Raw genomic sequence first — 22905 nt, 5'->3', positions numbered from 1 at the left:
AAAACACACCTCAGCATCCTATGCCTCATATTAATGACACAGATTGCTTTTAATTCTTTGTTCCTAGCTTACCTAGCTTATAACTCTCTCTAAACACAGTTTATTAACAAGATAACAATTCACAAGTTAGAGCTGTCACCACTGAAAAATGAAAACACAGACTTCTAGCTACATGCTGTGCCCAGCACCTTGGCTCTTCATGCAGGAAATTACATGTAAATATTCTGGTTCCACAGCCTGTTTGCCACCATGGGCCTTTGGGAAATGCAGTGGGGTTCTGGTTATTAAAGCTTTCCAAACAGTGAACTTTAGATGGAAGAAACACACCTTTTTGGAGGAAATTATTATAGTCACATTGGTCTAAACCTGAAGAATGTGGGGCCCTCTTAACTCCTATTGATTTCAAGTCAATGGGCCTCCTTCTGATCTCACTTGCACCAATTTGAAAATAACGTAACTTCAGTAACTTCAGCAGAGTTCCTTCTGATTAACACTGAGGAAAGCTGAAGGAAATGAAGCTCAGTGACTTGAACTGACAATTTCAGCTGAAGTCAATGGGAGCTGAGGGTATTCAGCACCTCTCAGGCATAGGGCTAGTCAAAAATTTTCAGTCAAAACATTTTTTTTAAACCCAATTTTCCACTGAAAAACAAACACTTTTTTAAAATGTCTCTGTTTTCTATGGAAAAGTTTAATTTTTCATTGAAAAATGAATGTCTGAAAACTGAAAAATTTTGAAGCACCTAGACTTCACCTTCCATGATGCATCACTGCCATGATGCATCGCTTCCCCTCACCACAGGCTGGACTCTGGTGCATCACAGGAGATGTAGTCTGACAGGGAGCCCAGTCTATAGAAAATAGGAGCACGAGGCAGCCAAACTACAACTCCCATGAGGCACCATAGCAACATTTGTGAATTGGAATATTATAGTCTTTGACCAAAATATTTCAGATTTGGATTTTTCACTGAAAACTTTATTTCCATGGAAAAACCCTGACTTTTTGTTTTGTCTGTGCCAAAAATTTCCACAGGAAAAAAAGCCCTATTTTTTGATGACATCTACTCAGGAAACACCTTCTAAAACTGGGACTCTAATTCTCTCAAAGGTTTTGCAGGAAAGTTTAGGTGTGTCATTTGACATATATATTTCACATTAAAAGTCTGAGAAATTTCTTAATGAATAACAATAGGAACAACTAGTACAAGTCTTGTTGCCCTGCCTTAGACAAACTCCCACTGGCTTTAATGAGAGTTTTCCCTGAGAAAGGACTGCGTGATCTAGCCTAATACTAGATAATGACAACTAATTATAACTTGCATTTTAAAAGCCCCTTTGCACCTTGCACGCATTTGGGCCTATACAGTATTACAGTAACAACAATATTAAAAATAATTTATTATTATTAATAACCACTCAGAACATTTTAAATAAGGCCAACATACATGTTTTTAACAAATGAAAAGGAGGGAAGAGGTTATTAATATAAGGTCAACAGCTGAACTTGTTTAAAAAAATCATCTTTGGAAAAAATGCATATAGGTATTGTTGAAAAATGGGAAGGGATGGACTAAGACAGATGTCTAGAGGGAGGGAATTCCATATCCTAGGGACACCACAGCAAAGGCAGAATTGCTTACTTATCTTAGCATGATGATGATAAATGACTGAAGGAAGAGGTCAGAGCAGACATTATAAAGAGATTTAAAAACCAAAAGGACCTGTTTAGAAATCTATCTGCAACGTTATGAAAAGCCAGTATGAAGAATGCAAGGGTGGGAGTGGTATGAGAATACTTGCTCCGGCCAGGGAATAACTGTGCTGCTGCATTACGTATCTATTGCAAGTGACTGAAGCCCTGCTAGGAGAAGCAATTACAATAATCAATCCTTGTGGACAGGAAGGCATGTGTTGCTGGTACAAGATAACAACACAATGAAGACGTGTGCAACCTAATCAAAAACAAAACAACAAACAAAACTTTGGTATTTGTACATGAAAATGCTACTTCCGTTTAGTCTATCAGCAACAAGATATAAAATAGACAACTACCTAAATAATGGAATTATTTTGAAAGGGAAGTGCCCATCTCAATATGTTATTTACTACAAATGAAGGCCAAGAAGTGTCAATTTTTTCCCCTTGTGTCTTCCTTTGACTCAATCTCCTTATAATGGTTTTCTTCTGTGGTAATAAAATAACTGCATAGTGATGTCAAAGATATAAACAGATGTATCATTCCAATATCTTCAGCTGTTTGAAGGACATCATGTAGACCAGATTCTCAAAAGGGACTTGTGATTTTGGGTATCGGTTTTTGGGTGCTCAACTTGAGATGCCTTAAAAGGGACTCAATTTCCAGAATTGGCCACCCTCTGAAAATCAGGCCCCTTTAAGGTGTTTCAAGTTGAGAATTGAAAAATTAAAGGGCATCCAAAATCGCTAGTAAATTTTGAAAATGTTAATAATACACATTCTCCCTATGCAGTCCTGTCGATACAGAAATGCAAAAAGATTATTTTCAGTACAGGTGAGTCTCATCTTATGCGGGCGTTCCGTTCCATCGTTAACGCGTAAAGCGAAAACTGCGTCTAGTCAAAATTACATTGAGTTGAATGGTGGGCAGAATCGCCTGCACTAAAGGTACAGTATTAAAATTGTTATTTTTCTCTTTTTTTTTTTTGGTTTTTGCCAACTGCGCAAAGCTGAAATTGTGCATGTTAAATGTGCATAAGTTGCGACAGACCTGTAATGTTTATTTTATAGCAATAGAAGTCACTTACAAGTCACTTTTCAATTTCATCATTAAAAATGACAGTTTTCTTACCCAGTCAGCATGTGGCAGGTACTGTAGTTTGTGGGTGACCAGGATAATGGTTCTCTTGTCTTCCCTTAGCATTTTCAGGATCCCTTCCTGCATAAGATGGTCACTTAAGTGGATATCCAGTGCAGAAAACGGATCGTCCTAGCCATGCGAAAAGAGATTAAGTACATGCCATACTGTTGCAGCCAAGCCTTTACAGGATTTAATGGAAGTGATATATTTTAACACTAGTGCTGTCTTCTGTTAAATCAGTTAGATCAACACGGACAACCAGAGAGAGGAGAAGATTAACAGTAAATCAATATTTTGCAGTGGCAGGGGATTCTCAGATAGATGGCAACAAAGCATGAATTAACTAAGCAATGACTAAGCTGAAAGGTGGTAATTTTAGCTAGACTTGTGCTGTGGTTTACTGAGCCTTAGGGTAATTGCCAGTTTATTTACCTGCACTCTTCAGATATTGATATACTGGTGTAACTAAGGGCTTGTCTACATGGCACTGCAGTATTCACAAGCTCCTATTTAGGCCTGACATAGTGAAGTCAACAGTAGCCTAAAACTATGGTGTGCCTGACTTGAAGTCCTCCAGAGAAACAGAGTATAAGCACATCTTGATTTCCTTGGTGACATACTTGCTCCCTTGTGAGTTATCTATTCCCACCTCTGAGAGAAATTTCCCTATTGAAAAACCACTGAGAGAGAAAGATTGATCAGTTCTATGATCTTCACCAGCTGATTGCTTTTAAGGGCTAAAATTAGATGAATTCTGTCCTACTGACTCACTGATTTGTATTTAATTAATTGAGGAAAGATCTAACATTTATTGAGGATTTATTCATTTGATCCCGTTTATATTCAGAATTACGAACATCGCATGTAAAAGGTGGTACTAATATTACTGGTAGGATTTACATTGTCTTCCCACTGGATATTGTTTATTAAGGTAATTATACTGATTCTTTTTATGTGGAATTTTGTTCTCTGAGCATTGAGTTAAGTCTGCTCTATCCCACTGAAATCAACAGGAGTTTTGCAATCAAATTCAATGGAGGCAGAGTCAGGTCAAAGCTAGATGCTTTTGAAAATCTGACACCCTTATTTCCACCCCCCCAATTCTGGAATAATGTCATATTGTAATTACATTTAATACATTCATTGTTGTATTGGTACATTTACAAAAATCAATAAAAGTAATTTAAAATATCTAGAAGCAATGATGATGTAGGGATGATGATTTTTGAGGGTGTAATAAATCAGAATATAATAAAATGAAGGATAGAAATGAAGGAAATTCAAGGTGTCAGGTATGGTCAGATATATGTTACAGTAACCTCACACCCTGACAAAGAGCATATTCTCAAATCTTTGCATGGAGTTTTAGTCACTCAGTTCCAACTAAAGTCCATGGGAACCATATATCTAAAATACTGTGCAGGTTAAAAAAATGTATCTGAAGTTGACAGGTGAAAGGCTGAATTTCCTTGCTCTATGGATTTGGATCAAAACTGATCATGTTCCTTAACTATGGTTTTTGTGCATGCCTGCTATATATGCAATGTTGTACTCTTCGTGACAGACAAAGGCAACTTATGGCCCAATATTGGCCCTGCTCCACTGTGGCACTTGGCTGGACAACTCAGCTCTACTTGTGCTATATTCACTGCCCAGGAAGAGCTACTCATGTTGTGAAAGGGTTTTCACTCATTGGGGCAGTCACATAATTGCTATAGACCTTCTCATAAAGACAGGCCTGTGAATCTGCCTCCTAGGCTCTTAGGGATGTTGTCTGATATGTAATGCCTTCCTGACTCCACATGACATGGCTGGCACAGAGGACTTGAAAGGGGTCATACACTTGAAAGCTGAGCTCAAAAGAGAAACTATCAACTAGGAGAATCAATAAACCCATTAGTGAGCGTGTGTATGGGGGGGGATTACTTGATTCTTCCTCATACTAATCCAAGGACCTAATCCCACTCCCCATAGTAGCTCCACTGCAGTTGGGGCAAAATACGCAGAGAACAATTCAGGATGGGCAGAGAGTTTGTTTCCACAAAGAAAAGAGATGCCTTAGGCACAGACAATATTAATTTTATGGACGAGAATTTAGGAATTTTTACAAATACTGCAGTCAATATTTGAAATGTACTAGCTCAAATACAATCTTGAAGTACCAAAAATAAATGCAGTGATCAAAGCAGCATTTCAAATAGAAACTGAGGAGGGCATGTCTATATTGCAGCAGGGAGTGGTATGGACGTTGTGATGTGGGCGATGGCATGGGTCAACCACCCAAGCTCAAACCCAGGGGTCAGAGGGACTTGGATTCAGGCTGCTATCCCATGCTGCCATCCATGTCACAACATCCACACTGCTATTTTTAGTGCACTAACTTGAGCCTGTCTACCCAGGCTGGGAGGCACGTTCCCAGCCACAGGATAAAGTGAAGGATCAAATCCATGATTTCTATTTACATTATTTATCTTAAGATCTGTGGTATTTATGGGTGTGTGTGTGTGTGTGTGTGTGTCTGTCCCCTGAGTATCTTAGCTATAACAAATGTAAAATAAAGTAGTGCATATTTCAGTTGCAACTACCCCTTTGGTTCAGTGGAGCAGAATTTCATTTTCTGCCCATTAAACATTTTGAATGACTATACACCTCTACCTCGATATAACCCAACCCGATATAACAGGAATCCGGATATAACGCGGTAAAGCAGTGCTCCGGGAGGTGGGGCTGCGCACGCCGGTGGATCAAAGCAAGTTCGATATAACGCGGTTTAACCTATAACGTGGTAAGATTTTTTGGCTCCCGAGGACAGTGTTATATCGAGGTAGAGGTGTATTTGATGCTGCAACTTACAGCTCAGACATAATGGCATCTACTCACCAGGAACACAACATTTGTCTGCTGGTAAAGTGCTCTTGCCACACTGATGCGCTGGCGCTGCCCTCCAGAAAGATTGATACCCTGGAATTAAACAGATAAAAATAAATTGATCACAAAATCTCTAATCCAGCTCTAAAATCAGAATACTCAAATTTTGCTTTGTTAGAAGTTTTTGTGGAGAAGACACCATGGAGTGAAAGAATCCAGGTATATCCTTTTGAAAAAGTAGCCCTACTGTTCATTTGGGAAAGCAGCAGACTAACTGCCTTGATATCTGGAATGCTTTACCATGAATTTTGGGCCATATATACACAACTGTAAAATTGTTAAAGCCTTCATTGCTATTGAGCAAATGCAACTGCAATGCAGATTACACTGATTTGCTGAGATGTTCCAGATTTCCTCTTACAAGGTAAGAGGAAACTTTTAAATGACCTCAGTTGTATGCTACCAGCAGCTGGAACTGACTTGTTAATGTTCTTTGTCCACACTCAAAATGTACTTCCACATCAGTGGAGAACTTTTAGTGCATTAGACCTAGATTTTTAAAATATAGGTGGCTAAAGTTAAGTTTTATGTCCATATTCAGTTCCATGGGAAAAGCTGGGTGCTTGACACGTTTGAAAAAAAAGCCCATTTGTTCAGGTGTTTAAATAAGGTCTTAACAGTTTAACTTTAGTCCTTAGACTCATTTTTTAGTGAGAAGGTCATGATGCATTGGTTGTGCCACTGAAGAGATCTGGGTTTGCAGATGACCTTTGGACACCCTGTCCTTGAGTTGAGTGTATAAACTAAATGACATTTTCAGCTTCTGGTGGGGTGCAAAGGAAGGGTAGAGTTTTCCCATAACACATTTATTTTTCATGTAAAGGTAGCAGCAATTTTTAAAATTACATTTTAATTGGCACTCCCCCAATCATTTATTGAGAAACATTGGTTTGAGAACATTCTAGAGGCATGTGAAGGTTTGTACAATGCTGTGATGCTATATTATTTATCTACAGTATCATAATTATACTAGGTAACTGAATTACAAGAGGTAATTTTTAATCACAATATCAGACTATGTTGAGATGAAACATAATCTGGTGGCTATGAGAGATCTAGGTTCTATTCCCAGCCCTGGCCCAGATTTACTCTACGTAGTTGTAGCCGTGTCGGGCCCAGGATATTAGAGAGACAATGTGAGTGAGGTAATATCTTTGATTGGACCAACTTCTGTTGGCGAGAGAGAAGTTTTCGAGCTACACACAGCTCTTCTCAGATAAAGTTTACCTGAAGAAGAGCTCGTGTAAGTTGGAAAGCTTGTCTCACTCACTAAAACAAGTTGGTCCAATCAAAGATATTACCTCACCCACCTGGTCTCAGAGATTTACTGTGTAGCTTAGAGCAAATTCCTTATCTCTGTGCCTTGGTTTCTTCAGCTGCAATGTATTAGCATTTTCTTACTTCACCAGGGTATAGCAAGGCTTAATTCATTTGTTTGTTAATTACCTGATACCTTCAGATGGAAGGTGCTCTAAAACTGTAAAGTTTTATTTTTATTATATGCCTGTAGACACCAAACTGCAAAGAGTGACGCTTGAGCACTGATATTTCAGATAGCGACCGTGGGACTAATAAAACATTCTGATAGCAGAACATTTAAACCAACACATTTCACACAAACAGCAATGTTCCCATATTTACCAAGCGACGAGCTTTCAGACTAATGATCCAAAAGTATATTTAACTCAAAGATTTATTTGGCAACTAGAGTACTCAAACGATTTAAAGAAAAAACACAAAAACAAATCCTGTAGATGGTTACTGACCCTCTCTCCAATCTGGGTTTGGTCTCCATGAGGAAGAATGTCAATATCAGGTTGAAGGGAGCAAGCGTCAATTACTGCTTTGTACCTGTGGAAACAAAAAAGATAATACAAAATCTACACAGATATTGCCAGAGAAACACTCTTTCTACCTGCATAGGAGCAAAGATTAACCAGCTGTAAAAAGTCACACGGTGGAAAAGACTTGTTTGTTAGGCACTAATTGTTCTAATGGAATCCCTTTCAATCATAGTCAAGTAAATGACATTTTGGCTAGCAAAGCACCTGAGACTAGGGTTGTCCAGAGGATTCAGGGGGCTTGGGGCAAAGCAGGGGAGCTACGGCGCTTGTACTCACCCGGCAGTGGTCCGGGTCTTCGGCGGCATTTCGGCGGTGGGAGGCCTTTCAGTCGCTCCGCGTCTTCAGCAGCACCGGAGGGCCCCCGGCTGCCGAAATGCTGCCAAAGACCCGGACCACCACTGGGCCAGGGCTCGCAGGGCCCCTGCGGGGCCCGAGGCCCGGGGCAAATTGCCCCACTTGCCCCCCCCCTCCCCCGGGTGGCCCTGCCTTAGACCAGCTCCCCAGACCAATTAAAAATATTTACAGGCTAAAAATAGGGAGAGCAGGCACTGGTTCTTTTATGATGCACTGTTATTCTTTAAGGGTTACTTGTTTGCAGCATCAGGACCATAGTTTCCTCTGTTTGTGTGGGCCTTTCACAGAAACAAGGGAGAAACAGTAAAAACATACACAATGTGATTGTATAGCCACCAAAATTGGGAGAGGGACTCAGGAGTGGAGATGGATAGGAAATGGTTTTCCTGTTCCACATTGGAACAAAATGGAGATCTTCAAAAATTTTCCACCAAAAAACCCAAAATAAACAATAATAAACAAATGAACAACAGAGAGTGAGAGAGACCCCAAAATAGTCAATAGCCAGTACTTAAGGCACTCAGCTGGGATACAGGAGACCCATGTTCAAGTCCCTGTTCTGCTGGTTCAGAGATTCTGTTCTGGAGTTCCTCTCTCTTTCTCATTATGACCAGAAATTTCACTCTGACCCAAAAAACGCTCTTCACAACTAGTCCTTTCCTGCAAAAAGTTTCAATTTTGAAAAACCAACATTTCTGACAAAAAACTGTTTCACCAGAAAATTCCCAGCGAGCTCTACTCAGGAGCAGGTGAGACATCTGATCCTATTTTAAACTCACTTTAAGAGACTTTTTAGGTTTCAAATTAACAGGAACTCGTAAAGATCTTATTCAATCAAGTGGGATTATTCTATCAATATTTCTAATTAAGCTTGTTCAACTGTTTTATTGGATAGAACCCTAGCAGCCAAGAGAGAGCAGGGCACTGGTGGCAAAAATGAAGGGAGACATGACAACATTCCTAGATTCAGAAGCCACCGGGGTCAGATTTGTCACTGATTTTCATTCCATGCAATTCCACTGGAGTCAATGATTGCACAGGGTCTAAATCTGAGTAGAATTTGGCCTATTTAATCTCCTGAGCAATGCAAAAAAGAGTCATTTGGAAAGAAAAATGTTGCAACAGAGCACTTAGCAAGACCCCTTCAAATAAAAAAAAAATCTACTCAAACTATTTTTATTTTTCAAATAGCATTTTTTTTGCTACTCCCTCCTTCCTTTCCTAAGTCAATAATAGTAGAGATTCAATGCAAATGCTATTTCAAAATGCAAAAAAATGGAGTTCAAAGATTAGCTGATCCACCCAGGTTAAACACAAACATACCACTTATAATCAATAACACCTCAAATTTTTAAATTTTAAAAAAGTTTTAAGATCAACTTACAAGAGAATTTACTCAAAAGTGCCACTGTGGTCTGTTAAATACTGTGCATCTCACACAGCTGTCCTTTGGAAGGAACAAAAGCTCCTAAAATGAATTTTTTGGTGGATCTCCATGCACTACCAAGTCAGATGAATTTTTATCATACATACACTGTCACAAGAAATTGATCAAAATACATCAAATATCAAAATATATCTGGCTGAAGGTGCAGTTTGTAAATTTATGCCTCAGAAACATATGGTCAGTTGTTCACCTAACAGATGGTCCCAGACCTAGAGCTGAAGTGTTTGTTTAATGTTCTGTGTTTTTTGAAAGGAGAATGGGTTGTCTAGTAATTACTTTTGCTGGCACACCAGCTTCCTCCCTCAAAACAGCATTATTTAAAGTGCAGTTACATTTGTAATAAAAAAACAGGGTTCCAACATACAACCTAAAAGTTTGTAACACTGATATTATTCCCAACAGTACTGAGCAGAAGTTGCAAATGCCACAAATATGGGCAGACAGTACACAATAGAGAGGCTGGCTCTGGAAGTGTAAGACATGGGTAAATACAATGTCATATCTGGGAAATTATAAGGAGTTTTCACAGTTTTCTTGTGAAGAGGTGGTTCAATATTGAATAATAAATGTCAGTAATGGCATGTGTATCTCTGGGGTAGCCCAGTTAGCTGAAACAATGTTATCATTGGACATTTATTGTGGCAATCTGACGTAAACACTGGATTCTTTTGCAATGAAATGAGTAACTTTAGTTCCAGCGTCTCAGTCTTACAGGAGCATAACTCTGTTTTCTTAGAAAAATGAACCAAATTCTCCTGTCCTCTACACAAATGAAACTCCCACGGAAGCCAAAGGGCTCAGTTAAGCTCTTTGAGCCAACCCCTGTCAGAGGGAGTAGGAGAGGAGGGGCACCATCTGAGCAGCTGTGACTGAAGGCATTGGGACTGATTTTGAGTTCGCTTATGCCAATATAAATCAGGAGTATCTCCGCTGAAGTCAGTGCAATTAAACTAGGACAAATTGGATCAGAATTAGGCCCATTGTGTCTGTCTCATACAGGAGCAGATAAAATACACCCAATTCTTCCATTACACTAGTGTAAAATCAGAGTGATTGAGAACAGAATTTGGTCCAGAGCCACTGAGCCTGCTGAGTGGATGACTATCCTCTCTCTCAGGAACATATGTCCATTGTGGGGACATGGACCACTATCTAAACAGTGAGAAGTTCCCTCTTGTATTCAACAAGCAATATTATGTCTGCTGTCAACACAGGACTACTGGCGAGAAGGAGATCTCTCAGTCACCTGACCATGCCGTGCATCATACCAAGACACCATTAGTGGCAAACCAGGTAACCAAGGAGGAGACTATGACCTGTTAGCCATAAACAGCTAATGCAGTTGTCTCTATGAAAGGCAATTAATCTTTCCCTTCCTTTTATTGTCAGGGTGCTGAAACATGTTACCTTTGTTTGTTGAAGGGGCTTTCAAAAATGATATTCTCTTCCACAGTAGCATTGAGTAGCCATGGTTTCTGTGAGGCATATGCCACTGATCCTCTTTTCCTGGAAAAACAGGAATTCCCACCTCATCAGTACAATTAAAAAACAAAACAAAAAACAAACATATAATGCAGAAACTGGTAATGAGTCTTCACTAATGCAACCTTTCTATTTCCCTTCATTAAGGCAAATGAATTTTCCACATATCACATCTCTCACCAAAGAAATGTTATATAATTAGAACCCCTCTTGCACGTTGTCATTGTTTTCCTAACAAAGGTTTTGAATGGAAAAATACATTTGTTCCCTAATTTATTTTCTTCTTTGACGTGAGTTTAAGAGAAAGCTAACACACAGCATATTCTGCTTGAGTAATGAGGGTATTGTGAGGCAAGCCCGTAAATGCAAGGAAGTCTAGTTACAGCATTGTTCTGAGACCCTAATAGAAAGTGTATAGCAGCTGACCAGACAGGTTTCGCAGAGGAATATATAATACATTACAAAAGGGATATTTTGAAAAGGAGTTCAAAAAACAAACAATAACAAAATAAACACAGTGTTTTCCCAAAATAATAATAGTTCTTCGGATTTCTCAGTAAAATATTGCCCCATAACACAGAAAAAGTAATAGGAGAGGGCTAGTAGTGAGGAAGACTCTGATAGATTCCCCTTGTGGAGTTGTCTCCATTTTGTCCCACCAAATGCAATGTTTGCCCTCACTGTGCAACAGTAGGTAGGGGTCAGCCTCAAGAATCTCCAGGTCTCAGAGAGTACACCCAGTCTATCACCACAGAAGGCTTGGTTCTCCTACTCCTCCCACTCCCCAGTATTTCAGAGGCGTGGTTGCTAGGGGTTTCTCACCAGTGATAAACCACAGTGCCTCCTCTATTACAGGGTGAGAGGTTACCTCACTACAGAATTGGCCTGACTGTACTGACATTAATACAAATTGAGGACTCTGAGCACCTTGTAGGATCAAGACCTTAATTCCCACATATGTATCCAGACAGTTCCTGGATAAATATAAGGTACTGACCCCTAGTGGCCTTTCTCATTCAAGAAGTCTGTTTCAATGAGACTGCTCACCAAAGTACGATCAGCAAGATTTGGCCTGACGTGTTTTATTTAAATTAAATAGTTTTTTCCCTTTTTAAAATGTTGCATGCCTTCCCCAGATCACCATCTTTGTCTGCTGGAGCAGCCATTTCATTACTCCTCTTCTAGCTGGACATTAATGCAATTCAAATCATGTGCTGACAGCCAAATGCGCTGGACACCTTTCTTATCAGAAACCGAGCTCATCTGCCTTGATCTTCTGTCAAGTCTTCAGGAAGACTTGCCTAGAAATTTTTATGAGACAAGTTTCTTTGAGGAGCTGAGAGGACAGTGTTATGCTACCCAAAAGGCTTTATTAGCACATTTTAGACATCATTTCTGAGCACAAAAAGTACACACACAGTTGGAATTTTAATTATGTTTGATGAATATTCTTGACTTGCAGCTGAAATGAAACCTCAAAAACCCCTAACTCCTCACAGGCATTGAGTCCTAACTCAAAAAGAAACCATTAGTTAAATTAGTGTGAAGTTTACATATAAATAATTTTGAGAAGAAATCAGTGCATATGTTATAGGATTAATATATATTCAACAATTCATTTTAAAGTCCAGAGTGTCTCTCATTCACTTGCTATGGGTTAAAATTCTACAAGCTCTGAAGATTGCTCAAAGGTTACTGCAAATTAGTTTTTTCTAAATAGTTAACTGCTAGTGTGATTGTGATGTTTCAGGGGGGAAGTCTTATGGGAAATGTGTTTTGTCTTTTAAAACATTGCTATGGAGACTAGCACACTGTGGGTAAAATTCACCCATGTACACTGAACCACCACAGGCACATTGCTTAAGTCCCATTTTGAGCCCTTTAGTGGCCCACAGGACTTGTGCTGGCCCTCTGCACAGGGGTGAATTTCATCCTCTTTACATCCAATTCTTCTTAGCTGGAATTTGAGATCAGGTTGACACACAGGGGTAGATCCCATATTTATTACATGGGCAAAATTCTCGTGAACTCTTACCTGCGTGAGAAATTTATGCTGAAGCCCATAGTGTCTCCCATAAGGAATCTAACTGCTCATTCAAATCTCTCATTGAAATCAGAATAATCATTTGAAAAAGTTAACTTCACTGGAGAGTACCCAGTTGACTCAGAGTCAATTCCATATTGATGTATCATTTAGGAACATAGGTCAAAAGTTTCAATTATTTACCAAAGTCCATATTCAAGCCTGATTTTCAGAAGTCAATTCAAGTCAATGTACATAATTAGCATCTCTGAAAATAAAGCCATTTATTTAGTTGTTTATATATGGATGCAGATGCTTAAGTTTTTGACCACCAAATTTAACCAAACAAAAAACAAACAGAAAAAACAACACACAAAAAATGTTGTGGAGTTAGAATTAGTGAGAAGGTGAGATACAGTATGCTGCAAACCCTTTATTGTGCTTCTGGAGCCCAGGGTCAAAATTTAGGTTGAGCGTTTCTCAAGTTTTTGCAAAATTCATGAACGTCTACTGCTGATACAGCAAAAACATTACAAGGCAGCACTGAAGTTCCCTGACATATCTGAGGGAGGAACACACACTGTCTTGGTCTTTATACCAGTCTGTGCCACCCTTTCATTTTTACAAAAAATAAACTGAGTCCCTGCTTTTTTCCTCTCCAGTCTGACTCAGGTCTCAGGGTAGTAGAATGCTGCTGCATTACCACCTATGAATATGCAGAAACATCCATTTATATCATTGTCTAATTTATACCAAAAAAGGCCTACATGCTTAATTGCTTTTCTGTTTGTTTTCATCTGTTCTAAAGCTTGCAGCAGCTGCACAGAAAGTAAAATAATTCAATCTGATTTCCCAGAAGGCTCACTAGTTGCTACTCATTAATAGGAGACTGATGTTCTTTCCAATTAGGTTTTAAAATATTGTACCTGACTTCCATGTCAACAGCAGTCTCCTTCTCTGGGCTGCAGAAATCAAAACATCAGTTAATTTTTTTAAATCTGTAGACAGCCTACCAGACACTTTAAGAATAGTCTAATACAAAAAATGTGAAACTAAATAAGTAAAAAATTATATATATTTATGGTTTAACATTACAAATACAGTATCACAAATATAGCTATACAAGAGAAGTAAAGCTCCTTAATAAGTACAATGCTTTTCTTTATGATATGGAAATACAACAGAGAAATTGGTAACTCGAAGGGCCCTAAACCTGAGAAAAGCTGTATACCCTTCATGGGAATTGAGGAAATGCTAATTACATAACATTGTTATATACATTGTTATTAATCTTCATAAAAATGTTAAAATCTTGTAGGTTTCTCTAATTCTGATCAGATTTTATATTCTGTTTCAAATCACCTAATTTTTTATTTAACGCAAATACTTTAAAGCACTCTTGTACAGATGCAACTATGAGACAACTCAGTGCCACTCCTTCACATTCTTGCAGCCTTTATGCACACAAAACTCCCATTTATTCCAAAGGATATTGCTAAAGTATTGCAGAATTTGTATGCTGTTGCACATTTAACATATTTCTCAATTCAGACACGAAAAACATGTATTCAAAGTCTGGATTATTTAAACATTTTTTAAAACAGAAAGCTGATGGAAATGACAGCTATACACTTGGAGCCCAAATCCTGCAAGACCAGGACATTTATAAGCAGACAAATATCTAGCTATAGAAACGATGACAGAAGAAACATGACAGGATTAATTGTTATGAAAACAGTAAAAAAAATTGAGTACGTTTTGGGGAAAAAAACAAGTAAAAAGGGGATTAATTGCAAGGCACTGCAGCTGTTTTCCTGTATATCATATAATTCAGGAACTCATACAGAGTCAAATTCTGCTCTCAGTTCTCCCATGCAGTCACACTGATTTTAGGGGGGTTGCACAGATGTGAATTAGGGCAGAATTTTGCCTGTAGTGCAAACACAATGTTTAAGGATTTCACAAACTGTTTAAAAACTCAAAATGCAAACACAAAGGAAGATTAGAACCTTTAACGAACCATGTTTAGTAGGAATAGTAACAAATAAGTGCAGTTTTATGCTAAAAAGTGCCCTGAAATACAAGGAGTTCTCTCTATCTATTTGTAGATATTGATAAACACATACTACAAATGCACGACAAGATGTTACAAATTTCTAACAAAATTCCTACATCTGAATGAAATGTGCAGGTTATTCTTCTTTTTGTTAGTAAGGCTAAGGATATGCAAATGACTTCTAATAACTTGACCTTTTAGTGATAACAATGAGCAGATATAGCTATTACAGCAAATGGTGCACAATAAATTATTTTTTATTTAAAAAATAACAGTAATCTTGTCTACAGTTTGTCAGCTGCCTCTCTGTTTATTAAACTATTTTCACTTTCCTGGCTGCATTTTTAATATAACTGATGACACAAATAATGAAATAACTACATTTTGCACAGAGTATTAATCCAGTGTAATGCAAACCAATAAAGAATCAGCAAGCCATATGACTTCTGTCTCTTTATAAGCAGTCAATTGATAACCCTTATTCACAAAGAAATATTAGTTGGTTTGACAATGCAGAACAGGTAAGGAGAACAGAAAACTTGAAATCAGGCTCAGGAGTAAGGCATAAGGAACTGCTTTATAGTAATGGCAGATAAAGAGGCTGTAAAGGAACATTGGAGAGTAAGAGGGAAATGCACTGTAGGTCAGGAATAAGATCTTGTCAAAGATATCTATCAGATGCATAGTTAGGTGGGAAATAAGCATAGTGAAAGGTACTCAAGCTGATGGGTAGGGGGACAAACTTGAGAAACAAGCAAAGTAGTAGTGGAGGAGCATGAGGATCCAAAAGTACTATCAGTAGAGTAGTTAATGCTTCAGAGATCCAGGAAGACATTCTGGTCAGTAGAGGACACTCATTATAGGGAGAGTCAGAGAAAAAGGACATAGGGTGAAATCCTGGCTCCACTGAAATCAATGACAAAGGTCTCATTGATTTTCATGGGGCCAGGATTTCACCCATGATTTTTTAGAACTGTCACCTGTACAACATTCCACATGTTTGCATGCCAGGCTAAGATGTCAAGCACGGCAATGTCTGTTCCAGAATGAGATTTGAGAAGTATTCCAGAAATCTAAGATGAACTCAGCTCTCCAATTAGCTATAAGGAAAACATGATTTCCATGCCAGGATGCCCAGCGAAGACATGGACTAATCTGTACTCCTCACACATTTTTTAATTTCCCACATGCCCAAAGACCTGGGGGTGTGAAAATAAAAGCCTCATAACAGGATGAAGGAAATGAAGACAAGGGTAAAGGTGAAAGATTGCATTAACAAATGAGACTTTTAAAGTGAGAGTGCTAGAAAGTGCTGATTAGCGCTGAAAATGTGGAACTAGGGAATAACCTGATTTAGGAATTTACATTGGGATTTGTGAAAGTACTTACGTGATTTAGGAGCCAAAGTCATTTAAGTGCTTTGGAAAAATTTATCCTAAGTGGCTTAAGAGCACAAGTCCCACTGACTTTAAAAAAAAAATCCTTCACCTTTTTTTCTTTAATGGTATTTAACAGTTTGACAAGCTGAATTCCCCTTTGGTTCCTTCCACTGTGATTAATTTAGTAGGAAGTAGAAAGACCAACAATCACATATAATACCATACCTGACATCTTCCCCTGTCTCGCTGTCAGGAATACTGCTGCATCACAAATAAAAAGCAGACAAAGATGGTTTACTTAAGTAAATATGAGCAATCTGCCCCAGAAAGAGTAACATTTAAATTCTACTTTGTGTATAGACTGCAAACAGTGTTTATTACAGGTTGCTGCTGTTTGAAGACAGCAGCATCTGTTCCTTCTACAGAAATTGCACTTTGTTTTAGCAATCATAAAAAAAGTGAATTTGTGTCCAGCAGTGTTTTCCTCATAGTCAGCTCATTCAGCTTTGAACAACACTTGAGACTTCTATAAGTGCCTAGGGCTATGTCTATCCAGTCAGGGTCAACACTGTTCTTAGGAGGCATGTATATGTACATAGGTGTGTAAGAGGGACAGAGGATTATTGTCTAGACTATTTTCAAATATATCAAGTTGTCTAAAAACCAAGTTGTTTTGACACAGTAATCTATTACATATATAAATGTGCCATGCCTTTTCTGAGTCATGCTAATTTCAGGTCCAGTGAGAAAAATGGAAAGCAGTGTTTGTGTCCAATGGGGATAACCAAATGAAATCAGGAAGGGGCACAATTTTTGTGCTTTAATGGGGGCAACCTAATTACCCAATTTGTGTGAACAAATGCAAGTTTGTGCAGGCACATGGGAAAAAACTGCACCTGCTGTTTAAAAAGCTAGGTTATGGTCCCTTTGAAAAGTTAGTCCATAATAAGCCACCATGGTACCTAAATTCAACTGACTACAGAATTCCTGAGAGCTTGCCAACATGTTGTTGTATTTTTCTATGCATTATTGTACTAAAAAATTCTCTCCCACACACAATTAACCTACATTTTACTCACATAAGCCACTACATAATCAAAAATAAACCCCACCGCACCTTCCTGTCCAAAAGCCCATGAATCTTAATGCATAGAAAGTTTATTCAATAGCAATATATTCTTTATTGAAACACTGAAAAGACTGATATATTGAAAATATTCTCCATCCCTTGCATGCCCTCCACAAGGACCAGGGACAGTCTCAGTCCCTGTAGCACATATCACCCCCAAATGGAGGCAGAGAGAGGTAGAGACTTGGCCTCAATCCCCTATGTCAGCCTGTGGAGTGGGTTAAGAGTGGGATTATGCAGCCTGCATGGTCCTTCTCTGCACTGGGGAGTGCAGGAAGGGACTGTATCTCTCTCAGTGTGATGGGCAGTACGGATCCTTTCAGCCTCAGGTGGGTCACTCATGGCTGGTATCACCCATTCTACTGATCTCTCCCTCAGACAGCTTGTGCCACTCTATTCAAGGCAGTGCTTCAGTGGCACCATCATCCTCTGAAAAAGTAACACGTGGTCCAGCAATACACTGTGATGAGCCTGTATCTGACTTACTGCATTACCTGAATCCTGATCCTAGAAAGTGGTGGTTTTAGTACAAGTAATGCTAAATCAGGTCCTTGCTCTGTGTTCCTGTGAAGTATTGAGCATATTTTCTCTGAAAACATCTGGTCACTATGTAGTGGCAGTCAAAAGAGCAAACAGAACATTAGGAAAGGGGTAGATAAGATAGAAAATATCATAATGCCGCTGTATAAGTCAATAGTATGCTCACACCTGGAATACTGCAAAAGATATACACTGCTACCTCGATATAACGCCACCCGATATAACACGAATTTGGATATAACGTGGTAAAGCAGTGCTTCCGGGGTGGGTGCCAGGGCTGCACACTCCAGTGGATCAAAGCAAGTTCAATATAAGTTTCACCTATAACACAGTAAGATTTTTTGGCTCCCAAGGACAGCATTATATCGAGGTAGAGGTGTATTAGAACTGGAAAAGGTGTAGAGAAGGGCAACAAAAGGGCAGCTGCCATATGAAAAGAGATTAAAAAGACTGGGACTGTTCAGTTTAGGACACAGACAAATAAGGGGTGATAAGATAGAGGTCTATAAAATCATGAATGGTGTGGAGAAAGTGATAAGAAAATATAATTCATCCCCTTCACATAACACAAGAATTAGGAGTCACTCAATGAAATTAATAGGCAGCAGGTTTGCTTTAAGCATAAGGAAGTACTTCTTCACATAACACAGACACCAGTGCAACTGATTGCCAGGGAATGTGTGAAGGCCAAAAGTTAACTGAGTTAAAAAGCCACCAGATAAGTTCATGGACGACAGGCCCATCAACGGCTATTAACCAAGACGGTCAGGAATGCAACCCCATGCTCTGGGTGAACCTAAACTTCTAGTCCCAGCTTCTGACAGTCAGATCACTTGATAATTGCCCTGTTCCATTCATTCCCTCTCACGCTTCTGGCACTGGCCACTGCCAGGCTACTGGGCTAGATGGACCATTGATCTGACCCTGTATGGCCATTCTTATGTTCTTTGGATAACATTCCCCCAAATTCAGTCTTCTTTTTGCATTCTTCTGTGTCCTCTGTCTTCTTCCCCTTGCTTCACCTCCGTATCCCCACTTTTCTGCATAATTATGACACCTTAATTAGAGGCATTTCATTCCAATTCTTAAAGTGGCACATTCCAAGCATTACAGCTGTGACCACTGCATCTAGGGCCAAATTTTAAAAGATATTTAGGCATCTAAAGATGCAAATAGATGCTTAGTGGGAGTTTCAAAAGTGCATAGGCACTTAACGCCCATTGAAATCTCTGGGAATCATATATTTTCTCTTTAAAATATATGAAAGATAGACCTTCCAATTTCATTAGAGCAATGTCCTTGTGGGAAAGAATTTGGAGCAATGGAATTAAGAGTTATTTTGCAACGTGAGTTACGGGAGCCAAGAATTGCCCTGTACTATAACATAGACCACATAAATCTGGGGCACATATTACTGGCTGAGCTAGGACAGCAAATTATGGTGATTTTTTTGATAAGATTACCCTCTTTGAACCTTAGGCCTTGTCTACACTGGCAAGTTTCTGCGTAGTAAAGCAGTTTTCTGCACTGTAACTCCTGAGGTGTACACACTGCTAAGCTACTTAGTGTGCAGAACCTGCACAGTTGTAGCGCTGTAAAAAAAACTACTCCAACAAGAGGCATACAGCTTTCTGCACCAGGGCTACAGTGCTGTGGTACCAGCATAGATTCTGGTCGATTACAGTGCTGCGACTGGCCTCCGGGAAGTGTCCCATGATGCCTGTTCTCGCCTCTCTGGTCATCAGTTTAAACTCTACTGCTCCGCTTTCAGGTGACCAACCATCATCCCAACCATGTAAATTCCTTTGGAATTTTGAAAGTCCCCTTCCTGTTTGCTTGGTGACGCGTGCAGAAGTCTCAGCATGTCTTTCCAAGTGACTATGCCTGCTCTACACACCAGGCAATTCCCCGCTTGGAGCAACGCTGAGCTGCTTGACCTCATCAGCATTTGGGGAGAGGAGGCTGTCCAGTCCCAGTTGTGCTCCAGCCGTAGGAATTATGATACCTACGGACGGATTTCATGATGCATGATAGAAAGGGGCCATGATCGGGACACACTGCAGTGCAGGGTCAAAGTGAAGGAGCTGTGGAATGCCTACCACAATGCACAGGAGGCAAATTGCCACTCTGGTGCTGTGCCCATGAGCTGCTGGTTCTACAAAGATCTGGACGTGATACTCGGTGATGACCTAATCTCCACTGCAAAGGCCGCTGTGGATACTTCAGTGGCTCACATGCCAGTCGAGACTGGACTGCGCCAGGAGGAGGAAATCTTGGACAAGGATGTAGAGAGGGAGGGGGACCCAGAGGCAGAAGATGACTTGGAGATCTGAGATGCATGCAGCCAGGAGCTCTTTTCTACCCTGGAGGAGGCTAGCCAGTCACAGATGTCGGAGTTTGGCGAAGTGCAAACAGGAGAAGAGGCCTTTGGTAATGGCTTTGATTTTAGGAACTGCTGAAGCGAGTTGTTGGGGGCAGGAGGGTTGCAGAAAGCAGGCTTGTGTTTGTTTGATGCGCGTATCACCACATGCCTAGTCTGAGGCGGAATAGGCTGTTGATTGACTCCCTCACTTCAAGGGAATTTGCCTCAGAGATCTCCAGGAAACTCTCATGGAGATACTGGGCAACCTGCTGCCACAGGTTCTTTGGCAGAGCTGCTTTGTTTCTTGCCCCATTAATGGTAACTTTCCCGTGCCACTCTGCTGTCACTGGAGTGGGGACCATTGCTGCACACAGGCGAGCCACATAGGGGCCAGGGCGGAAGCCGCAGGCTTGGAGAAGACCCTCCCTTGATTCCCTGCTAGTCCTCAGCAGCGAGATATCTTTCATAATGATCACATCCTATGGAAAGTGTGAGGACAGGAATGATTATCAGGCCTCCTGTACAGTGCTGGCTCTCCCCAAAAGCCACATGCCCAGTGTCGTAGAGTCCGGGAACACTGATTTACCCTGCCCCTGTGGCTCCTCACCATTTTGCAGGACTTGTGGCTCACGTGTGCTTCCCTGGGGTCAGCCAGTTATTGACAGGTATGTGGACAGTGGCTGTGTTTTAAATCATTGAATCAGTGTTCTGTGCATTGCAAACAATATTGCTTTTGTAAAATATTGCATTTTGGCTTCACAGAGATGCCCTTGGGAGCCCAGCCTCCCTCTTTGTTATCGCTGGCTGAACGGGACAGTGAAAAGAGGGACTGAAAGGAGAACGCGGCATGCCAGAATGAAGCTAAAGAGCGGCTCTTACACATTATGGCGCGCCAAGCGGACATGCTCCAGGTGATACTAGCACTGAAAATGGAGCAGGTCCGTGTCTGCCCTCCCCTGCAGCCGCTGTCGCAAAAAACTCTTTCCCATGTGCCCTTTAGACACCGCCAACACACTCTTAGCAACCTCCTGGCTCTAGTCTGTACCCGTGGCATTCCACTCTTCCCTCATCACAGTCCAGTACTGTGGACTCCCAATACCCACTGCACATAACACCCATCCCTCTGCAGTTTGACCCTGCTGAAGTACAGTACTCACTGCACTGTACTCCAAAGGAGAAGGCTGGATATGATCCCTGGAAATACACAGATCTTTAACCTTCCCGGGATCCCACCTCCTCCTGGTACCTTCCCTGCCCCCATCATCCTCAGTGCTGATGGGGTTTTTTGTTTCTCTCTCTCCTCCAGTTGTTGTTTTTTAAAAAAAGAATTGTGTGGGTTTGAAAGCAATCTTTATTCCATTAACTGAAAGCAAACAGAGCCCTGCAAAGCAACAGACATCTTAAACCTTCATACTGCATCATCTGCACCAATCACAATCACCTTCTAGCATTACAAGCACTGCACTCCCGAGCATAGCAACAAATATTAGTGGCTTTCAGCTTCAAATTGCTGCCTCAAGGCATCCCTGATCCTTATGGCCCCACGCTGCACCCATTTAATAGCCCTGGTTTCTGGCTGTTCAATTCAGCCTCCAGGTGTTGAGCCTCAGCGGACCAGCCCTGAGTGAAGCTTTCAGCCTTCCCTTCACAAATATTATGTAGCATACAGCATGCAGCTATAAGCATTGGAATATTGTCATTGGCCAGGTTCAGCCTCCCATATATGCAGCGTCAGCAGGCCTTTAAACAGCCAAAAGCACCTCAATCATTCTGCACTTGCTCAGCTTGTTGCAGGGGCGGCTCTAGACATTTCGCCGCCCCAAGCACAGCAGCATGCCGCGGGAGGCGCTCTGCTGGTCGCCGGGAGGGCGGCAGGCGGCTCCAGTGGACCTCCCACAGGCGTGCCTGCAAACGGTCAGCAGGTCTTGGGGGCCGCAGGTCCCGTGGCTTTGGTGGACCGCCCACAGACACGCCTGCAGGAGGTCCACCCAAGCCGTGAAACCAGCGGACCCTCTGCAGGTACGTGCTTGGCATGCTGGGGCCTGGAGCTGCCCCTGGCTTGTTGAACCACTCCTTGCTGCTGTAAAGGTGCCCTGTGTATGGATTCATAAGCTACGGCATAAGGGATAGGCAGGATCTCCCAGGATCACAATGGGCATTTTGACTTCCCCTACAGTGATCTCTGGTCCGGGAAGAAAGTCCCTGCTTGCAGCTTCCTGAACAGGCCATGCACCTTTCTGGACCAGCCTGCATTAATATCCGTGAAATGCCCACGGTGATCCACAAGCACCTGGAGAAAGAGAGAAATACCCCTTCCAATTAATGTACTTGGTGGCTAGGTGGTCTGTTGCCAGAATTGGAATATGTATGCCATCTATCGCCCCTCTGCCATTAGGGAAGCCCATTTGTGCAAAGCCATCGACGTCATGCACGTTGCCCAGAGTCACAGTCTTTCGGAGCAGGATGCAATTAATGGCCCTGCACGCTTCTGTCAACATGAGTCCAACTGTTGACTCTCCCACT

The 22905-nt window shown here is 40.8% G+C and overlaps 1 protein-coding gene across 1 annotated transcript in view; it reads right to left on the bottom strand.

Annotated features, from left to right (window-relative positions):
• Nucleotides 1-22905, bottom strand: part of ABCC8 (ATP binding cassette subfamily C member 8) — a 134769-nt gene that overhangs the window by 38764 nt on the left and 73100 nt on the right. Inside the window, exons 17-22 of the mRNA XM_032799206.2 lie at nucleotides 16577-16612; nucleotides 13843-13878; nucleotides 10819-10917; nucleotides 7533-7617; nucleotides 5719-5799; nucleotides 2830-2967 (exon numbers count right to left, since the gene is read on the bottom strand). Of these exons, the coding sequence (XP_032655097.1) occupies nucleotides 2830-2967; nucleotides 5719-5799; nucleotides 7533-7617; nucleotides 10819-10917; nucleotides 13843-13878; nucleotides 16577-16612 (475 nt within the window). The remainder of the gene's footprint in view (nucleotides 1-2829; nucleotides 2968-5718; nucleotides 5800-7532; nucleotides 7618-10818; nucleotides 10918-13842; nucleotides 13879-16576; nucleotides 16613-22905) is intronic.

Source organism: Chelonoidis abingdonii, chromosome 4, assembly GCF_003597395.2.
Source record: "Chelonoidis abingdonii isolate Lonesome George chromosome 4, CheloAbing_2.0, whole genome shotgun sequence".
Classification (NCBI taxonomy): Eukaryota; Metazoa; Chordata; order Testudines; family Testudinidae; genus Chelonoidis; species Chelonoidis abingdonii.
The sequence above is the reverse complement of the archived record's forward strand: the minus strand, read 5'-3'. Positions and strand labels throughout refer to the sequence as shown.